This window comes from Mustela putorius, unplaced genomic scaffold (assembly GCF_011764305.1).
Source record: "Mustela putorius furo isolate JIRA1106 unplaced genomic scaffold, ASM1176430v1.1 tig00000487_pilon_pilon_pilon, whole genome shotgun sequence".
Lineage (NCBI taxonomy): Eukaryota > Metazoa > Chordata > Mammalia > Carnivora > Mustelidae > Mustela > Mustela putorius.
Window position 1 is genome coordinate 6919486 of NW_025421399.1, and position 16761 is coordinate 6936246.

Consider the following 16761-nt stretch of genomic DNA (forward strand, 5'->3'; position numbering starts at 1 on the left):
TTTAAAGATTCTACTTTTCCAACTTATATTCTGCTAAAATCAGTGAAAGATGTTGAAAAGTGTTTTTTCAATAGATGTTAAAAAGTGCCCTGGGTGATCGAATTAAAGATAAGACTGACTATGAAGAAGACGGTATTGGAAATGAAGAGATGGAGAGTAGGAAGGATGAAACCCTGTCTCAGCACAGTGACAGCATCATGGAGTATGGGCCAAAGAAGCGAAGGCCAGGTACTTATCCCAGAGAAGCCAGGATAAGGATGTCCAAGGGATCCGTTTAGGGACTTCTATTTGTTTATGACTGGGTTTCTTATTTTAAATATTTCAGAAATATATAAAAGGTGAAAAAATATATCTTCACCACCTAAAAGGAGATGCTAGTAATTATATATGCTTTACACCTTTTGAATTTAAAAATAAGAGTTGAAATCCCCTCTGTCCTCCCCACAGTCCATTTTTCCCCTCCTTCAAAGAAACAACTCTCTCAAAGTTTATATCTTTTATCCCTGTTTTTATTTTGTTACTTTATTCAGATACAATTGACACACAACACGTATTCACTGAAGGTGTACAGTATAATGATTTATTTATAGGTTGATTGTGATATTAATGATTGCCTCAGTACGTTTAGTTAACATTTATCACTTCACATAGTTACAAGTTTTTTTCTTAAAACTTTTAAGATGGAGGCGCCTGGGTGGCTCAGTGGGTTAAAGCCTCTGCCTTGACTCGGGTCATCATCTCAGGGTCCTGGGATTGAGTCCCACTTCGGGCTCTCTGCTCAGCAGGGAGCCTGTTTCCTTCTCTCTCTCTCTGCCTGCCTCTCTGGCTACTTCTGATCTCTCTCTCAAATAAAATAAATAAATAAAATCTTTAAAAAAAAATTTTTTTAAGATGGGATTTTTTGCAACTTCCAGATATGCAGTATGTTAACTATAGTCACCACACTGGACATTATATCCCCAGAACTTATTTATAATTGAAAGTTCGTACCTTTTGATCACTTTCACGCCCACCTCTGGTAACCACCAGTCTGTTCTCTGTATCTATGAGTTTGGTTTTTTTAGATTCCACATATATATGAGGCCATACATTATTTGTCTTTTTCTGTCCGACTTACTTTCACTTAGCATAAGGTCCTCAAGGCCCATCCATATTGTCACAGATGGCAAGATTTCCTTTTTTTCCTATGGATGAATAATATTCTCTTATGTATTTTTCTTTATCCATTTATCTGTAGATGGGCATTTAGGCTGCTTCTGTATCTTGGCTATTGTAAATAATGCTGCAGTGACATGGGGGTGCATGTATCTTTTAGAGGTAGTGATTTCTTTTCACTTCTGGGTACCCAGAAGTATCACTGGGTCATATGGTACTTCTAATATTTTGAGTGACCTCTGTACTATACTACATAGTGGCTGCACCAATTTATATTCCCCCTACCAGTGTACAAGGGTTCCTTTTTCTCTTTATTCTCTTCCAACTCTTGGTATCTCTTGTCTTTTTTATCATAGCAATTATTCTAAACCTGTAAGGTGACATCTCATTGTGATTTTTATTTTGATTTCCATGATGATTAGGGATGTTGAGCCTCTTTTCATGTACTCTTTTTTTTTTTAAGATTTATTTATTTATTTATTTATTTGACAGAGATCACAAGCAGGCAGAGAGGCAGGCCGAGAGAGAAGGGGGGGAAGCAGGCTCTCTGCCGAGCAGAGAGCCTTGCGGGGCTTGATCCCAGAACCCTGGGATCATGACCTGAGCCGAAGGCAGAGGCTTTAACCCACTTAGCCACCCAGGAGCCCCTTCATGTACCTTTTTTGGCCCTTTGTAGGTTGTCTGGGGGAAACTATCGAGTTTCTCTGCCCAATTTTTAATTGTATAGTTTTTGGGTTTTGTTGTTGTTGTTTTCCTATTGAGTTGTATGAGTTCTTAATGTATTTTGGATATTAATTCTATATTATATCTGATTTGCAGATATTTTCTCCTGTTAGGTTGCCTTTTCATTTTGTTGATAGTTTCCTATGCTGTGCAGAAGCTTAATATTTTCCCATTTGTTGATTTTTGCTTTTGTTGCCTTTGCTTTTGGTATCAAATCCAAAAAAATCATTGTCAAGACCAATGTCAAGTAGCTTTTACCTGCTGTCTTCTTCTAGGAGTTTATGGTTTCAAAGATCTTACATTCAGATGCCTAATTCATTTTGGTTGATTTTTGCATATGGTGTAAGATAGGTTATAGTTTCATTCTTTTGCATGTGGCTGTCCAGTTTCCCCAGTCCCATTTATTGAAGAGACTCTCTTTTCCCCATTGTATACTTTTGGCTCACTTGTTGTAAATTAATTGACCATATACGTGTGGGTTTATTTCTGGGCTCTGTATTCTGTTCTGTTGATCCTATGTGTCTTTTGTGCTAGTACTATATTGTTTTGACAGTATAGCTTTATAATACAGATTGAAATCAGAAAGTGTGATGCCTTCAGCTTTGTTCTTTTTCAGGATCACTTTGGCTATTTGGGGTGTTTTATGGTTCCATACCAATTTTGTGATTGTTCTCTTTCTGTGAAAATACCATGGGAATTTTGAAGGGATTATACTGAGTCTAGATGAATTTGGGTAGTATGGGCATTTTAACAATATTAATTCTTTAAATCCTTGAGCATGGAATATCTTCCCATTTATTAGTGTCATTTTTTATCAATGTCTTAAACAGTTTCAGTATATAGGGCTTTTATTTTCTTGGTTAAATTTATTTGTAGGTATTCTATTCTTTGTTAAATTACCATTCAAGTATAGTTAACATACAGTGTTAATTATTTTAAGGTATATAGTATAATGATTCAGTAATAATGCTGTACATTTCTCAGTGCTTATCAAGCTAAGTATACTCTTAATCTCCTCTGTTTTACCTATCCTCCACCCACCTCCCCTCTGGCAACCACCGGATCTCTGTCTTTGAGTCTGGTTTTTTTATTTCTTTTTTTGTTTCTAAATTCCACATGTGGGTGAAATCATTTCTCTTTTTGATTTTTTTTTTTTTAAGATTATTTATTTATTTATTTGACAGAGAGAGATCACAAGTAGGCAGAGAGGCAGGCAGAGAGAGAGAGAGGAGGAAGCAGGCTCCCCACCGAGCAGAGAGCCCGATGTGGGACTCGATCCCAGGACCCTGAGATCATGACCTGAGCCGAAGGCAGTGGCTTTACCCACTGAGCCACCCAGGCGCCCCGTCTCTTTTTGATTTTTTTTAACTTAGCATTCTACTCTCTAGGTCATCCATGTTGTTGCAAATCAGAAGATTTCTTTCATTCTTTTTTATGGCTGAGTATCTTTTAAGCAATTGTAAATGGGATTGTTTTCTCTTAGCATATAGTTCTTAGCATATAAAAAGCAACTGATTTTTGTATACAGTTTTTTATATATCCTGCAACTTTACTGAGTTCGTTTATTCTAACAGTTTTTGGGTGGGGTCTTTAGCGTTTTCTATAACTACTGTAGTGTCATCTGCAAATACAGAGTTTTATTTTTTCTTTTTCAATTTCAGTGCCTTTTTTTTTTTTTTAAGACTTTATTTTTAAGTAATCTCTACACTCAACATGGGGCTCAAACTCACAACCCTGAGATCAAGTCACATGCTCCACAACTGAGCCTGCCAGGTGCCCCTGAATGCCTTTCATTTCTTTTTCTTACCTAATTGCTCTGGCTAGGACTTCCTCTACTGTGTTGGATAAAAGCAGTAAGAGTAGATAGGCATCCTTGTCATGTTCCTGAAATTAGAAGAAACACTTTCAGCTTTTCACCATTAAGCATAATGTTAGCTGTAGGCTTATCAGATATGGCCTTTATTATGTTGAGGTATATTCCCTTTATACCCAGTTTATTGAAAGTTTTTTCCCTGAATGGATGTTGAATTTTGTTAAATGCTTTCTCTACATCTGTTGAGATGATCATATGTTTATTCTTCATTTTGTTAATGTGGCGAGTCACACGGATTTGTAGATGTTGAACCATCTTTGCATTGGAATAAATTCCACTTCATGATGGTGTTCATGATTCTTTCACTATACGGTTGAATTCATGGGAGTTTTCGGTGGCTCAGTTGGTTAAGTGTCCAACTCTTGCTTTTGGCTCAGGTCATGATCTCAGGCTAGTGAGATCAGCCCTGGCATTGGGCTCCATGCTCAGCAGAGTCTGCTTCTCTCCCTCTGCTTCTCCCCCTGCTCATCCACATACACATACTTACTTTCTCTAAAATAAATGTTTAAATATATACATACACACACACATGTACACACAGTTGCATTCATTTGCTAATATTTTGTTGAGGATTTTTGCATCTATGTTCATCCATATTTATTTTGAATCAGTATTCATCATTATGCCTGTAATTTTGTTGTGCTGTCCTGTCTAGTTTTGGTATCAGGGTAGTGCTGGCCTTCTAAAATGAGTTTGGAGCTATTTCCTTCTCTTCCATTTTTGGGGAAGAATTTTAGAAGGATTGGTATTAATCCTTCTTTTTTTTAAGATTTTTTTTTTTTTTTTTTTAATGACAGAGAGATCATAAGTAGGCAGAGAGGCAGGCAGAGGTGGGGGGTGGGGGGGTGGGGAGCAGGCTCCCCGCTGAGCAGAGAGCCCAATGTGGGGCTCGATCCCAGGACCCAGAGATTATGACCTGAGCTGAAGGCAGAGGCTTAACCCATTGAGCCACCCAGGTGCTTCAGGTATTAATTCTTCTTTAAATGTTTGGTAGAATTTACCAGTGAAGCTGTCTGGTCCTGGACGTTTTAGTTTGTTGGGTGATTTTTGACTACTGACGTAATCTTACTTGTAATTAGTTGTTCAGATTTCTTTTTCTTCTTGATTAATTCTTGGTAGCTTTGATGTTTTTAGGAATTAACCCATTTCTTATAAGTTGTCCGATTTGTTGGCATAAAATTGTTCATAGTAGCTTATGATCCTTTGTATTTCTGTGGTATTTATTAGTTGTAATGTCTCCTTTTTAATTTCTAGTTTTACTTGAGTAAAATTTTTCCTTGATTAAGTCTAGCTAAAGATTTATCTCTATTTTATCTTTTAAAAACAAGCTGTTAGTTTCATTGGTCTTTTCCCCTTTTTTGGTGTTTGTTTCACATATTTCTGTTCTGATCATTGTTATTTCCTTTCTTACAACTTTGGGCTTCTTTTGCTTTTTTTTTTTTTCCTAGTCTCCTTAAGGAGTAAAGTTGGGTTAAGATCTTGTTTCTCTTTTTTTCTTCCAATTTTATTGAGATAGAGTTGACATACAGCACTGTGTATGTTTATATATGATGACTGGATTTACATATCTTGTGAAATGATTACCAATAACTAATTAACATCCATTATCTACAGATAGAAGAAAAAGCAAAAGTTTATTTTTCCCTTGTGTTGAGAACTCCAAAGATCTACCATAACTTTCAAATATGGCAGAGTTACCTATAGTGATCATGATGACACTATATTCCTAGTACTAATTCATCTTATAACTAAAATTTTTTACCTTTTGACCACCTTCATCACATTCCTCCCCTCACCTGCCTCTCGTAACCAGAAATCCAATATTTTTTTGTATGAGTTTGCCCCCCCTTTTTTTTTTTTAAAGATTTTTATTTATTTATTTGACAGAGAGAAATCACAAGTAGATGGAGAGGCAGGCAGAGAGAGAGGGAAGCAGGCTCTCCGCTGAGCAGAGAGCCCGATGCGGGACTTGATCCCAGGACTCTGAGATCATGACCTGAGCCGAAGGCAGCGGCTTACCCACTGAGCCACCCAGGCGCCCGCCCCCCCTTTTTTTAAGATTCCAATTATAAGTGGTTTCTTATAGGTCTCATGTAGACCCTATATTTGTGAGATGATACAATAATTCTCTCAAGGTCCATATCCATGTTGTCACAAATGACAGATTTTCTTCTTTTTTTTTAATTGAATTTATTTATTTGCCAGAGAGCACAAGCGGGGGGTGGGAGCAGCAGGTAGAGGGAGAAGTAAACTCCCCCCTGAGCAAGGGGCCTGATGCGGGACTCAATCTGAGGACCCTGGGATCATGATCTGAGCAGAAGTAACTAACTGAGCCATCCAGGCACCCCAGATTTTCCTGCTTTTTATGACTGAATAATTCATCCATCATTAGACATTTAATGTGTTCATATCTTGAGTATTGTAAATTCTGTTATGAACATGGGATAGCAGATAATCTGTACCGCAGTGTTTTTGTTTTCCTTGAATATATTCCAGGAGATAAAATTGCTGTATCATATGATATTTTTAATTTTTTGAGGAACTTCCATACTCTTTTCTATGGTGCCTGTACCAATTTACATTTCTACCAACAGTGTATAAGGGTTTTCTTTACTCCATAGCCTCTCCAACTCATTTTATTTCTAGTCTTTTGGTGATAGCCATTCTAATATTCTAAGAAAGTGCTATTTCACTGTAGCTTTACTTTGCATTTCTGTAATGATGAGTGGTGTTGAGCACTTCTTCATGTACCTGTTGGCTACTTGTAAATCTTCTATGGAAAAATGTCTATTCCATTCTTCTGTCCGTTTTTAAATTTGATTATTTGGCTTTTAGCTATTGAGTTGTAGGAGTTCTTTATATATTTTGAATATTAACCCTTTATCAGATCTGTAATTTGCAAATATTTTTTCACATTCCTGAAGCTTTCTAGTTTGATGTAGTCACACTAATTTTTTTTTATTTTGTTGCTTGTACTTTAGTTGTCATATATCTTGTTTTTTTTTTTTTTTTTTTAAGGTTTTATTTATTTATTTGACAGAGAGAAATCACAAGTAGATGGAGAGGCAGGCAGAGAGAGAGAGAGAGAGAGAGAGAAGCAGGCTCCCTGCCGAGCAGAGAGCCCGATGCGGGACTCGATCCCAGGACCCTGAGATCATGACCTGAGCCGAAGGCAGCGGCTCAACCCACTGAGCCACCCAGGCGCCCATATATCTTGTTTTTTAATATATGCATTTATCACTGTGAAATTCCATCTTAGAACTGCTTTTGCTACATCCCTTAGGTGGTTTTTTTTTTTTTTTTGGCCTGTTTTATTAAACAAACGGGTTCTGTTTTATTTTAGAGCAAGCTTGTGTGACTAGGGGGTGGTGGGAGAGGGAAAGAGAGAGCATTCCAAGCAGGCTCCACACCCAGCATGGAGCCCTGTGCAGAGCTTGATCCCACAACCCTGAGATTATGACCTGAGCTGAAATCAAGAGTTGGACATGTAACTGAGACACCCAGGTGCCCGCTACATCCCATAGTTTTTGATGTTTTATTTCCTTGTCCATCTGAAGATTTTTTTTTATTTCTCCTTTGATTTTTTTCTTTGACCTTCTAGTTGTTCAATAGTGTATTGTTTAATCCTTATATATTTGTGAATTTCCCAGTTTTCTTCTTGTAAATGCTTTCTACTTTTAAGCCATTGTGTCAGAAAAGATGCTTGATATGATTTCAATCTTCTTAACTTTATTAAGATTTGTTTGGTGGCCTAACATATGATTGGTCCTGGAGAAAGTTCCTGTATCCTTGCGAAGAATAAATATCTGCTGCTTTGGGATAGAATGTTTTGTAAATGTCGTATTACTATTTCTCCTTTCTATTTTAGGTTTATTAATATTCACTTTACATATCTACATACTCCTGTGTTTTGTGCATACTTAGCAATGTTAAATACGCTTTATGATTTGTCCCTTTTATTATATAATGATCTTTGTTTCTTGTTACAATCTCTGTCTTAAAGTCTGTTTTGTCTGATAGAAGTATAGCTACCATAGCTTGCTTTTGGTTTCCATTTATGTGAAATATCTACTTCACTTTCAAGCTGTGTGTGTCCTTAAAGTTTGAATCTTGCAGTCAGCATGTAGTCGTGTCTGTTTTTTATCCATCTAGCCACTCTCTTTCGATTGGAAAATTTAGTCCATTGACTTTTAAAATAATTATAATTGTCAGTTTAGTGTTGCTGTTTTGTAATTCCTCTGTTCTCTTGCTTTGTGATTTGATGATTTCCTCTATGCTTAGTCTTCTTTATCTTTTGTGTATCTGTTATAGGTTTTTGCAAACCTACAGTAGGTTTGCAAACCTAAAACCTAAAGCCTATATAAAATGTTTTCTAGTATTCTAGGTTGATAACAAATTAGAGTGCATACTAGAGTTCTACATTTTTACTCTTCCTGCTCCCATACATAATTCTTAATGTCATAATTTACATCATTTTACCTTGTGTAGCCATTAAAAAATTGTTATTTTTGCTACTTTTGTCTTTTAACTTTCATGCTAGATTTATATGTGATTTACCCACCAGTTACATTAGACTTCTCTGAATCTAACTATATATATTTGCGTTTGCCAGTGAGATTTGTACTTTCATATGCTTTCCTATTACTAAATAGCACCCTCTTATTTAAAGAAGCATCTTAAAAATTTCTTGTAAGGCTGTTCTAGGGTAAATGAACTCTGCTTCAGCTTTTGCTTGTGTGGAAAGCTATTTCTCCAGTTCCAAAGGACAATTTTGCTGAGTCAAATAGCTTTTCTTGGCAGTTTTTCTCTTTCAGCACTTTGAATATATTGTGCTGTTCCTTTGGGCCTGAAAAGCTTCACCTGAAAAATCTAAGGATAGTGGTATGGGGGTTCCCTTGTACATACCAAGTTGTATTTCTCTTGTTACTTAAAAGATTCTCTCAAATTAAATTTGACTATTTATTTATAATGTATGTTAGTGTGGGGTCTTTGAATTCATCTTATTTGAAAGTTTCTGGGCTTCCTGGATCCGGATGTCTGTTTCCTTTACCAAGGTTAGGGGAGTTTCTAGCCGTTATTTCTTTGAATTGGCTTTCTGGCTTTGTTTGCTCTCTTCTCCTGGGACCCTTATAGTGTATGTATTGGTCCACTTGCTGGTGTCCCACAAATCCCTTAAGCTATCTTCTCTCTTTTTTATTCATTTTTCTTTTTGCTCCTCTGTCTAGATAAGTTCCACAGTTCTGCCTTTGAGTTTGCTCATCTTTTCTTCTGCTTCATTTAGTCTGTTGATCCCCAATATTGAATTTTTCAGTTTAGTCACTATATTTTTTAATTATGTGACTGATACTTTCTTATGTTTTCTCTTTGTTGAGATTCTCGTTTTGCGCACAGATGGTTCTCCTGATCTTGGTGAGCATCTTTATGACCACCATTTTAAAGTCTTCATCAAGTTAGAGTCCTTATCTCTGTTTCACTAAGGTTTATTTGACTTTATCTAATTCTTTTGTTTAGAATGCATTCTTTTTCTTTGTTTTTCTGTCTCTGTTGGCCTCTGTGCACTAAGTAAAACAGCCACTCTTCCAGTCTTAAAGGAGTAGTGCTTGTCCCTAGCTCTTGGGTGTCTGAAACCTTTGTGATAGTCCAAACTGCCACCTTTGTTCTTAATGACTCCCAACAGATGAGGGTGTGTCAAGGCCCATTTCAGTGTAGGTTTTTTTCCTCATTCATCTGAGGTATAGGAGTCTTTCAGCTAGTTTCTGGATTCCCTTCTGAGGGAACTGTTCCATGTATAGCTGTAGATTCAGTGTGTCTGTGGGAGGAGGTGCATTCAGGAGCCTTCGTATTGCCATCTTAAACTGGAACCTTCTCATTTCTGTTTTTATATGGTAACAGCTCATATTTACTTACAAATGATACTGTGTTATTCTGTAACTTTTTTCTGTTAATGTTTTGAAAATCTGTTGATATTTACAGATCTAGTTCATTCATTTTTATTAAGTTCCACTTGTATGAAAATATGTATCACCATTTCCTCTATTACAGGACATACAGGTTGCAAAAGTGTAGTTATAAAAAGTAAAAACAATGAACAACCTGTAACATGGGCAAAGATTTCTCTAGAATTTTAGGCCACCTGGCTGGCTTAGCTGTAGAACATGGGACTCTTGATCTCCGAGTTGTAAGAGCATGGGATTCTTGATCTCAGGGTTGTGGGCTGTAAGTTTGAGCCCCATGTAGGGAATAGAGCTTACTTTAAAAAAAAAAAGAAAAAAAGTTTCCATAGGCTGTCCATCTAGTAGAACTGCTTTTCATTACAAAAATATTTTTTTTTCTTGATTGTTTCATCTTCCTCCCCTTAAACTTTCCCAAGTAATTGCTAGGTAAGCCTCACCTAGTAACCTACATGTTTCCCTTCTATACACATAAACGTATCCCATTTTGAAAACTCACTGTAAGTCAAAATGTTATTTTCATTGGATCTTCAATGAAAAGAATACATCATGAATGTCCTAAAAACATCATTTAAAATCAGTTGTGCAAGTCCATTTTTCTTAATATCTTACTTTTTTATGATTTATCTATTCTAGAGAGAGAGGAGGTAAGCAAGCCAGGAAAAGGGCTGAGGAAGAGGGGGAAAGCCTCTCAGGCAGACACCCCGCTGAGCCTGGAGCAGGACACCAGCTTACTCTGAGGACCCTGAGATCCTGACCTGAGCCAAAACCAAAAGTTGGATGTCCAAGGGACTGAACCCCACAGATGCCCCAGTCTTCTTATTTTTTTTTAAGTAATCTCAGTGCCCAACATGGGGCTCAAACTCATGACCCCAAGATCAAGAGTTGCATGCTCCACTGACAGACCAATCAGGCACCCCCTTAATGTCTTATATTTGAAATTAATTCGAAAGATTTGAATTAAAAGAGTGAAAAAATAAAAAGCTTAGGGAAATTTGAATTCTTTGGGAAGGTTTATCTATAAAGATATCAAACTAATTTTCTTAACTTTAGAATTACTCACTTCTCTGAAAAGACATGGAGTCTACCTCTACACAGCTAGCAGATGCCCAAGTACAACTAAAAACAGTGGAACATAAAACTGTTTATGAAGTGACTTGTTAGATCTCTTAGGCAGTATGGAATTAGGGGCAACTTAACTACATAAGGAAAAATTGGGACTACTTAGAAGATGCTGAATTATATTAACCTTTTCTTCTAAGCATGCTGCTTTATAAGGGTAAGATGTAGATGTACTTATATCCTACCTCCTCAGGACCTAGGTAGGTGTAAAAGGATAGCAGACACATGGCTTCAATGATTTAACATTTTCTTTCTCCAGCACCACTTCCTTCCACTTAATTCCACATGTTGCTCCATTTTCAACCCAAAGTTGAAAAGAACCTAAGTGCTTTTTTGAAACTGTATACCTTTGTGTATATTGGTCAGGCTAAACATTACAAATAAATACAAATTAGTTAGGGGCACCTGGGTGACTCAGTCATTAAGTGTCTGCCTTCGGCTCAGGTCATGATCCCAGGGTCTTGAGATTGAGCCCCACGGCTGGCTCAGCAGGGAGTCTGCTTCTCTCTCTGCCCCTACCCCTACTCATGTGCATGCTCTCTCAAAAATTTTTTTGAAGATTTTTTTATGTATTTATTTGACAGAGAGAGAGAGATCACAAGTAGGCAGAGCAGCAGGCAGAGAGAGGGGGGAAGCAGGCTCCCTGCTGAGCAGAGAGCCTAATGCGGGGCTCAATCCCAGGACCTGAGCCAAAGGCAGAGGCTTAACCCAATAAACCACTGAGGCGCCCCTCTTCTCAAAATTTTTTTAAAAAATACAAATTAGTTACAGGAAAGAGTACGCTTAGCACATTCACAGTCATTCTTTTTGGATTTGGTAATTTTACTATTTGATTGGCTCTATAGGAACTAATGGTACATGTCTCTTCCATGTTTTAGGACTTTCCACTCATAGAAAGCCACCCTACAGATCTCATTCGCTCTCTCCATCTCCAGTTAACAAAAATACACAGTTCCATATAGAGAGAAAACGTCCGCGAAAGCCAAAAGAAACAGATCTTCGCCAATTCCAAGCAAAGGTACATCCCATCTTTGACTATGATTGGATAGCAGGCAATACTGTTTACCTTCAACCAAATACTACAGTGAATGTCCTGCTGATTAAAGGCTTCAGGTGCATTTAATATTCTCGAACTGAGTGGATGGTAGGAGATTATGGGACATAGCTTTTATGTCCCCCGTCCCACCTTTATGGAACATAAGATTTATACTTGTGATACTCTAAGACAGGAATGGGAGGAGGTGGTTAAGATTCAATATGGAGAATGTATGATTACCAAGGAAGGCTTTCTGCTGTGGAATAGGGATTTTGAAATGCAAATTAATTTAGAACATGTACATTTTTGCTATAGTATGTTTTATGATAGTGAAAAACTGAAATTAATTCAAATGGCTTATTTAACATGTAACTTCCATTCAAGGAACTATGAAAGTAATAAAACCAGAAAACAAAATATGCATTTTTGGGTTATGTCCCAATTACATGTCTGTTAAATATGTTTATGTTTATAATGTTTATAATATAATATTAAATATATTTAGGATAACAGGGACCCAAAAGGAACTTTAAAAAAAAAATGGAATGACAGAATCTTAGGTTAATTTTTTTCCCTTCATTTTCATTTTTATATGCTTTTATTAACTGTAATGTCATATGGCTTTCTCTGCTCTAGGCACTAACTGAAGCATTTGAAAGGGAACTAAGAAGAAATAAAGTTCAAGAGAATATTGGATCTCTAGGAATAAATGAGGAGGAAACAGTGGGTAAAAGTCTCTACTATAATAAATGCAACTTGATCAGATCAGTGGAAAGTACAGAGATCTTTCTTATTTTTTTTATTTGAAGAAAAAATTTTTTAAAGATTTTATTTGTCAGAGAGAACACACGCAAGCAGGGGGAGCGGCAGAGGGAGAGGGAAAAGCAGACTCCCCGCCTAGCAAGGAGCCCCATGTGGGACTCGATCTCACAACCCTGGGATCATGACCCAAGCTGAAGCAGATGCTTGGTACCAAAAGATTCCAAACACTTTTCCTTCCTGCCCAAAACACCCATCAGTTTTTAAGAAGTTCTGTTCATCAGGGGTTTAAAAGATAGTTGGGGGACACCTGGGTGGCTCAGTTGGTTAAGACACTGCCTTCAGCTCAGGTCATGAGCATAGGGTCCTGGGATCAAATCCTGAATCAGGCTCCTTGCTCTGCAGGGAGCCTGCTTCTCTCTCCACCTCTGCCTGCCATTCTGCCTACTTGTGTGCACACGCACGCACTCTCTCTCTCTCTCTCTCTGACAAATAAATAAATAAAATCTTTAAAAATAAAAGATAGTTGGGGCTGACAGGTTAAAGGGGAATGAGGAGATCCCACTTACTCTGTGCCTGAGTGGAAGAAGCACAAAGCAGACATGTCCATTGCCTTTTCAAAAGGATAGTTACAGAAACTAAGTGAAAACAGGAAAAATGCTTGTGCTGGAATGTTCATGAACAAAACAGGATATAAAATACAGTATGGTTATGATAAACATTATTTAAGAACCTTTTTAGTTTACATGGAAAAAGTTGTCAAAGAAGCCAGTACATCAAAACATTATTAGTGGTTGTATTTAGGGTGTGGGACTACGTGACTCTGAAACTCAAAAAGGATTCAGTGCTTTTTAAAATTCCAAAGGGTGCCAGAAGCCAAAAGATGCTTTTAACTCAGATAAACACTAACCAGATTTTAGAAATTGGAAGTAAGGTGTTCGGTTGGGGATTAGTTAGCTATTTTTTTCAATGTGTAATATTTAAGATAATGTATGAGAGAGTTATTACTTTTATTTGTATTGTTTTATGTCTGCTCCTAAGGAAAAAATATACAGAGAAGCTGCTCATAAAGGAACTCCAAAACGTAGTCAGCCCTGGAAGACTTACTCTAGAAAAACCACAACTCCAAGTCCAAGAAGTGGCTTGCCAAAGCCAAATAAAGCAGTTCCAAGTAAGAACCACAAAATTGTACTTTATGGAAAACTGGCATTCTTTGAAAGTGTGTGCTACATTCCAAGGACACAGCACTGAAAACTTAACATCCATCAGTTAGCTGGAGAAAGTTCCTCTTTTATCACTGCCATATGCTAGATTTCTATAAAGAGAAAGATAAAACTTGTAAATAAGGCATTTATTTAAAAGGTTATTTAATAACCTTTGGAGGCCCAAATATTGGTACCGGAGGCACAAATGGGCAGGACTACCTGCTGCTCCGGCTGCAGCTTCACTCTGTTCACTCACACTAGTTGCTTCTTTGTTTCTGGGAAGTTGGTAGAACCCAAGGGTTGCTCCAAAGCAAGCAGATGTCCCGTCCAGCCCTGTTATATTGACAGCTGGTGCTAGTGAGTGTTCAAGTCCTGTTACAAGGAAAATGAGGTCATGTGAAATGCCAGGGTTGCATTTCCAACACTGCTGGCCGCCTAACGACATCCCGCCAGACAGAGACTTTGCCTCCCAGTAGGGCTGAGGAGTGTTCGGCCACACACAGAGCGTCCACCCCAGTCGCTGAGTCAGCTGAGCAGTGAGGATGGACTTCACCAGAACAGCATGTCATCAGTCAGAATGTTGAGCTGATTCTCATCCTTACCGGTAGTTGGTGTACTCGGATCAAAGGAGTGGAGAAGTTAATGACATATGTTTAGATTTAGTCTCCAGGATCAGAACTGCATCGCTTATAAAGCTTTGCTCTACCAGGAAGGGAGAATGAGAGTGCTTATGAAAAGCTTATCAGCAAGTCTCTCAGATTAAAGGGTTTTGTGCTTGTTTTGTTTTACCTTGCAGTGAAAGTAAATGAACATAGTCTACTGCCCCTCATGCTGGAGCAATTTCCATTTCTCTATGTTTCTGGCCAAACACTAAGCAAAATGTGGAAACAGCAAATTACACAGGTTGAACAGCTCAAAAAAGATGCATATAGAGAAAACCGATCAAAGAAAAAACTTCAGGATGAAGTAAGTTAACTGTTAATTACAAGCTTAGGAATATAAACCAGAAAGGGGAAGAGCTTATCCTTCAGAATTTAGTGAATGCGGCATTAACCTTCTTCCTTTCTGTCCCTCTTAAAGATAGAAGAAGCCTTAAAAAGGCATGAGCTCCTTACTGCACTTGTCAAGAAAGAATATGAACATAACAAGAGACTGGTATGTTAAGAGCAGGTTGAGCATTACAGTTTTGAGTTTGTAAGTTACATTAATTACTTGTATTTATACAGCTGGGTAATAGATCCACAGACATCTGTCTTTAACACTTGCCTATGGAAGCATTTGAGGCTGTAACCAAAACTGATGAGGGGCAAAGGTGCCAAATACTTTATACAGTTTCCTTTGGTTTTTATAGTAACATAATGGACATGTTTTCTCTGAGAATGCTAACTTGTATTTGGTCCCACTTACTCAGCAAGGGGCAAGGTTGAGATCTTAATTCAGGTCTGTCTCTGCCTCCACAGCAACTTCAAGGTACCAGGGGGGTTGTAAGCTAGTGTCGTTTGTCCTCTCTGACCTAAGCTCACAAGCAGAGAACTGAGCTAGTTTAACACCCTCCCTTCTGATTTGGATTGAGAATTATACAGAGCACAGAATCTTCTGTTGAGTATAATGGAGAGGACAGAGGTCAAAGACAGTATGTCATGGAATACTATGCAGCCATCAAAAGAAATGAAATCTTGCCATTTGCGACAACATGGATGGAACTAGAGCGTATCATGCTTAGCGAAATAAGTCAAGCAGAGAAAGACAACTATCATATGATCTCCCTGATATGAGGAAGTGGTGATGCAACATGGGTGGGGGCTTAAGTGGGTAGGAGAAGAATCCATGAAACAAGATGGGATTGGGAGGGAGACAAACCATAAGTGACTCTTAATCTCACAAAACAAACTGAGGGTTGCTGGGGGGTGGGGGGTTGGGAGAAGGGGGGTGGGGTTATGGACATTGGGGGGAGGGTATGTGCTTTGATGAGTGCTGTGAAGTGTGTAAACCTGCCAATTCACAGACCTGTACCCCTGGGGATAAAAATATATGTTCATAAAAAATAAAAAATTTAAAAATCACACACACAAAAAAAGACAGTATGTCAGAAGAAGGGATTTTAAAACTCTTGGTTGAGCTTTGCGCAGTGGCAGTATCGTAGCCAATGAGGTTTATCCGAGGCGCGATTATTGCTAATTAAAACTCTTGGTTGAGATAAGCAGTGAGAAGTATACTACTAAACAATTTCAGACAAAGAAGGGGAAGCTCTCTGAGAATCTGCATGTGGTACTTCCGGGGAAAAGAAAACAAGCATCTGACTGGATACCTTGCTTTATGCACATGACCTCGTTTCATTTTCACTACTTTGTAAGATACTAATTTCCTTAGTTTTGACATAAATACTCTTGGTATAACTCAAACTTTGCTTGAAAGTCAGAATGGCTTTTTTCTACTCCTTTTAAGCTTGCATCTGGGTGTGGCTTTAGGTGACCCCCTAGGGGACACGGGGGATGAGATGTGCAGTTCCACCAAGATCACGTACAGCAATCATGGCTCACTGGGGCAGCCTTCTGGACTGGTGATGAACCTCCCAACGCCTGGAAGGCTTCTGGGGGTTGACATTTTGTCAGAGTCTATGCCCACGTATTAGGCCACTGGCCCCGCATGCTTGGCTCACTCCTTGAAGACTTCGTGATGGGGAGTGGGGCAGCTAAGAATGCCAGAGTCTGTCTTCCTCTTGTCCTTACTCCTCTTTTTCACTTTCCCTTTCCCAGCAAGACTTCAAGGACCGCATTTATAGGCAGAAGTTGACACAGTCAAAAATAACAGAAAATCGGCAGCAGATTGTCCGTGCCCGAAAATACTATGATGATTACAGAGTTCAGTTGCGTGCAAAAATGATGCGAATGAGGACGCGGGAAGAAATGGTAAATACAGGTTTTTGTTTCTTGTTTT

The 16761-nt window shown here is 38.2% G+C and overlaps 1 protein-coding gene and 1 non-coding gene across 3 annotated transcripts in view; both read left to right on the forward strand.

Annotated features, from left to right (window-relative positions):
• Positions 1–16761, forward strand: part of CEP95 (centrosomal protein 95) — a 42337-nt gene that overhangs the window by 22165 nt on the left and 3411 nt on the right. For both annotated transcript variants that reach the window (XM_004749137.3, XM_045080907.1), the window contains 7 exons: positions 75–228; positions 11703–11842; positions 12497–12583; positions 13661–13790; positions 14621–14790; positions 14905–14979; positions 16581–16733. In XM_004749137.3, the coding sequence (XP_004749194.1) occupies positions 75–228; positions 11703–11842; positions 12497–12583; positions 13661–13790; positions 14621–14790; positions 14905–14979; positions 16581–16733 (909 nt within the window). The remainder of the gene's footprint in view (positions 1–74; positions 229–11702; positions 11843–12496; positions 12584–13660; positions 13791–14620; positions 14791–14904; positions 14980–16580; positions 16734–16761) is intronic.
• On the forward strand, positions 15942–16075 carry LOC123392307. Its single transcript, XR_006607033.1, has one exon. It is a non-coding gene; the product is annotated as a U4 spliceosomal RNA (small nuclear RNA).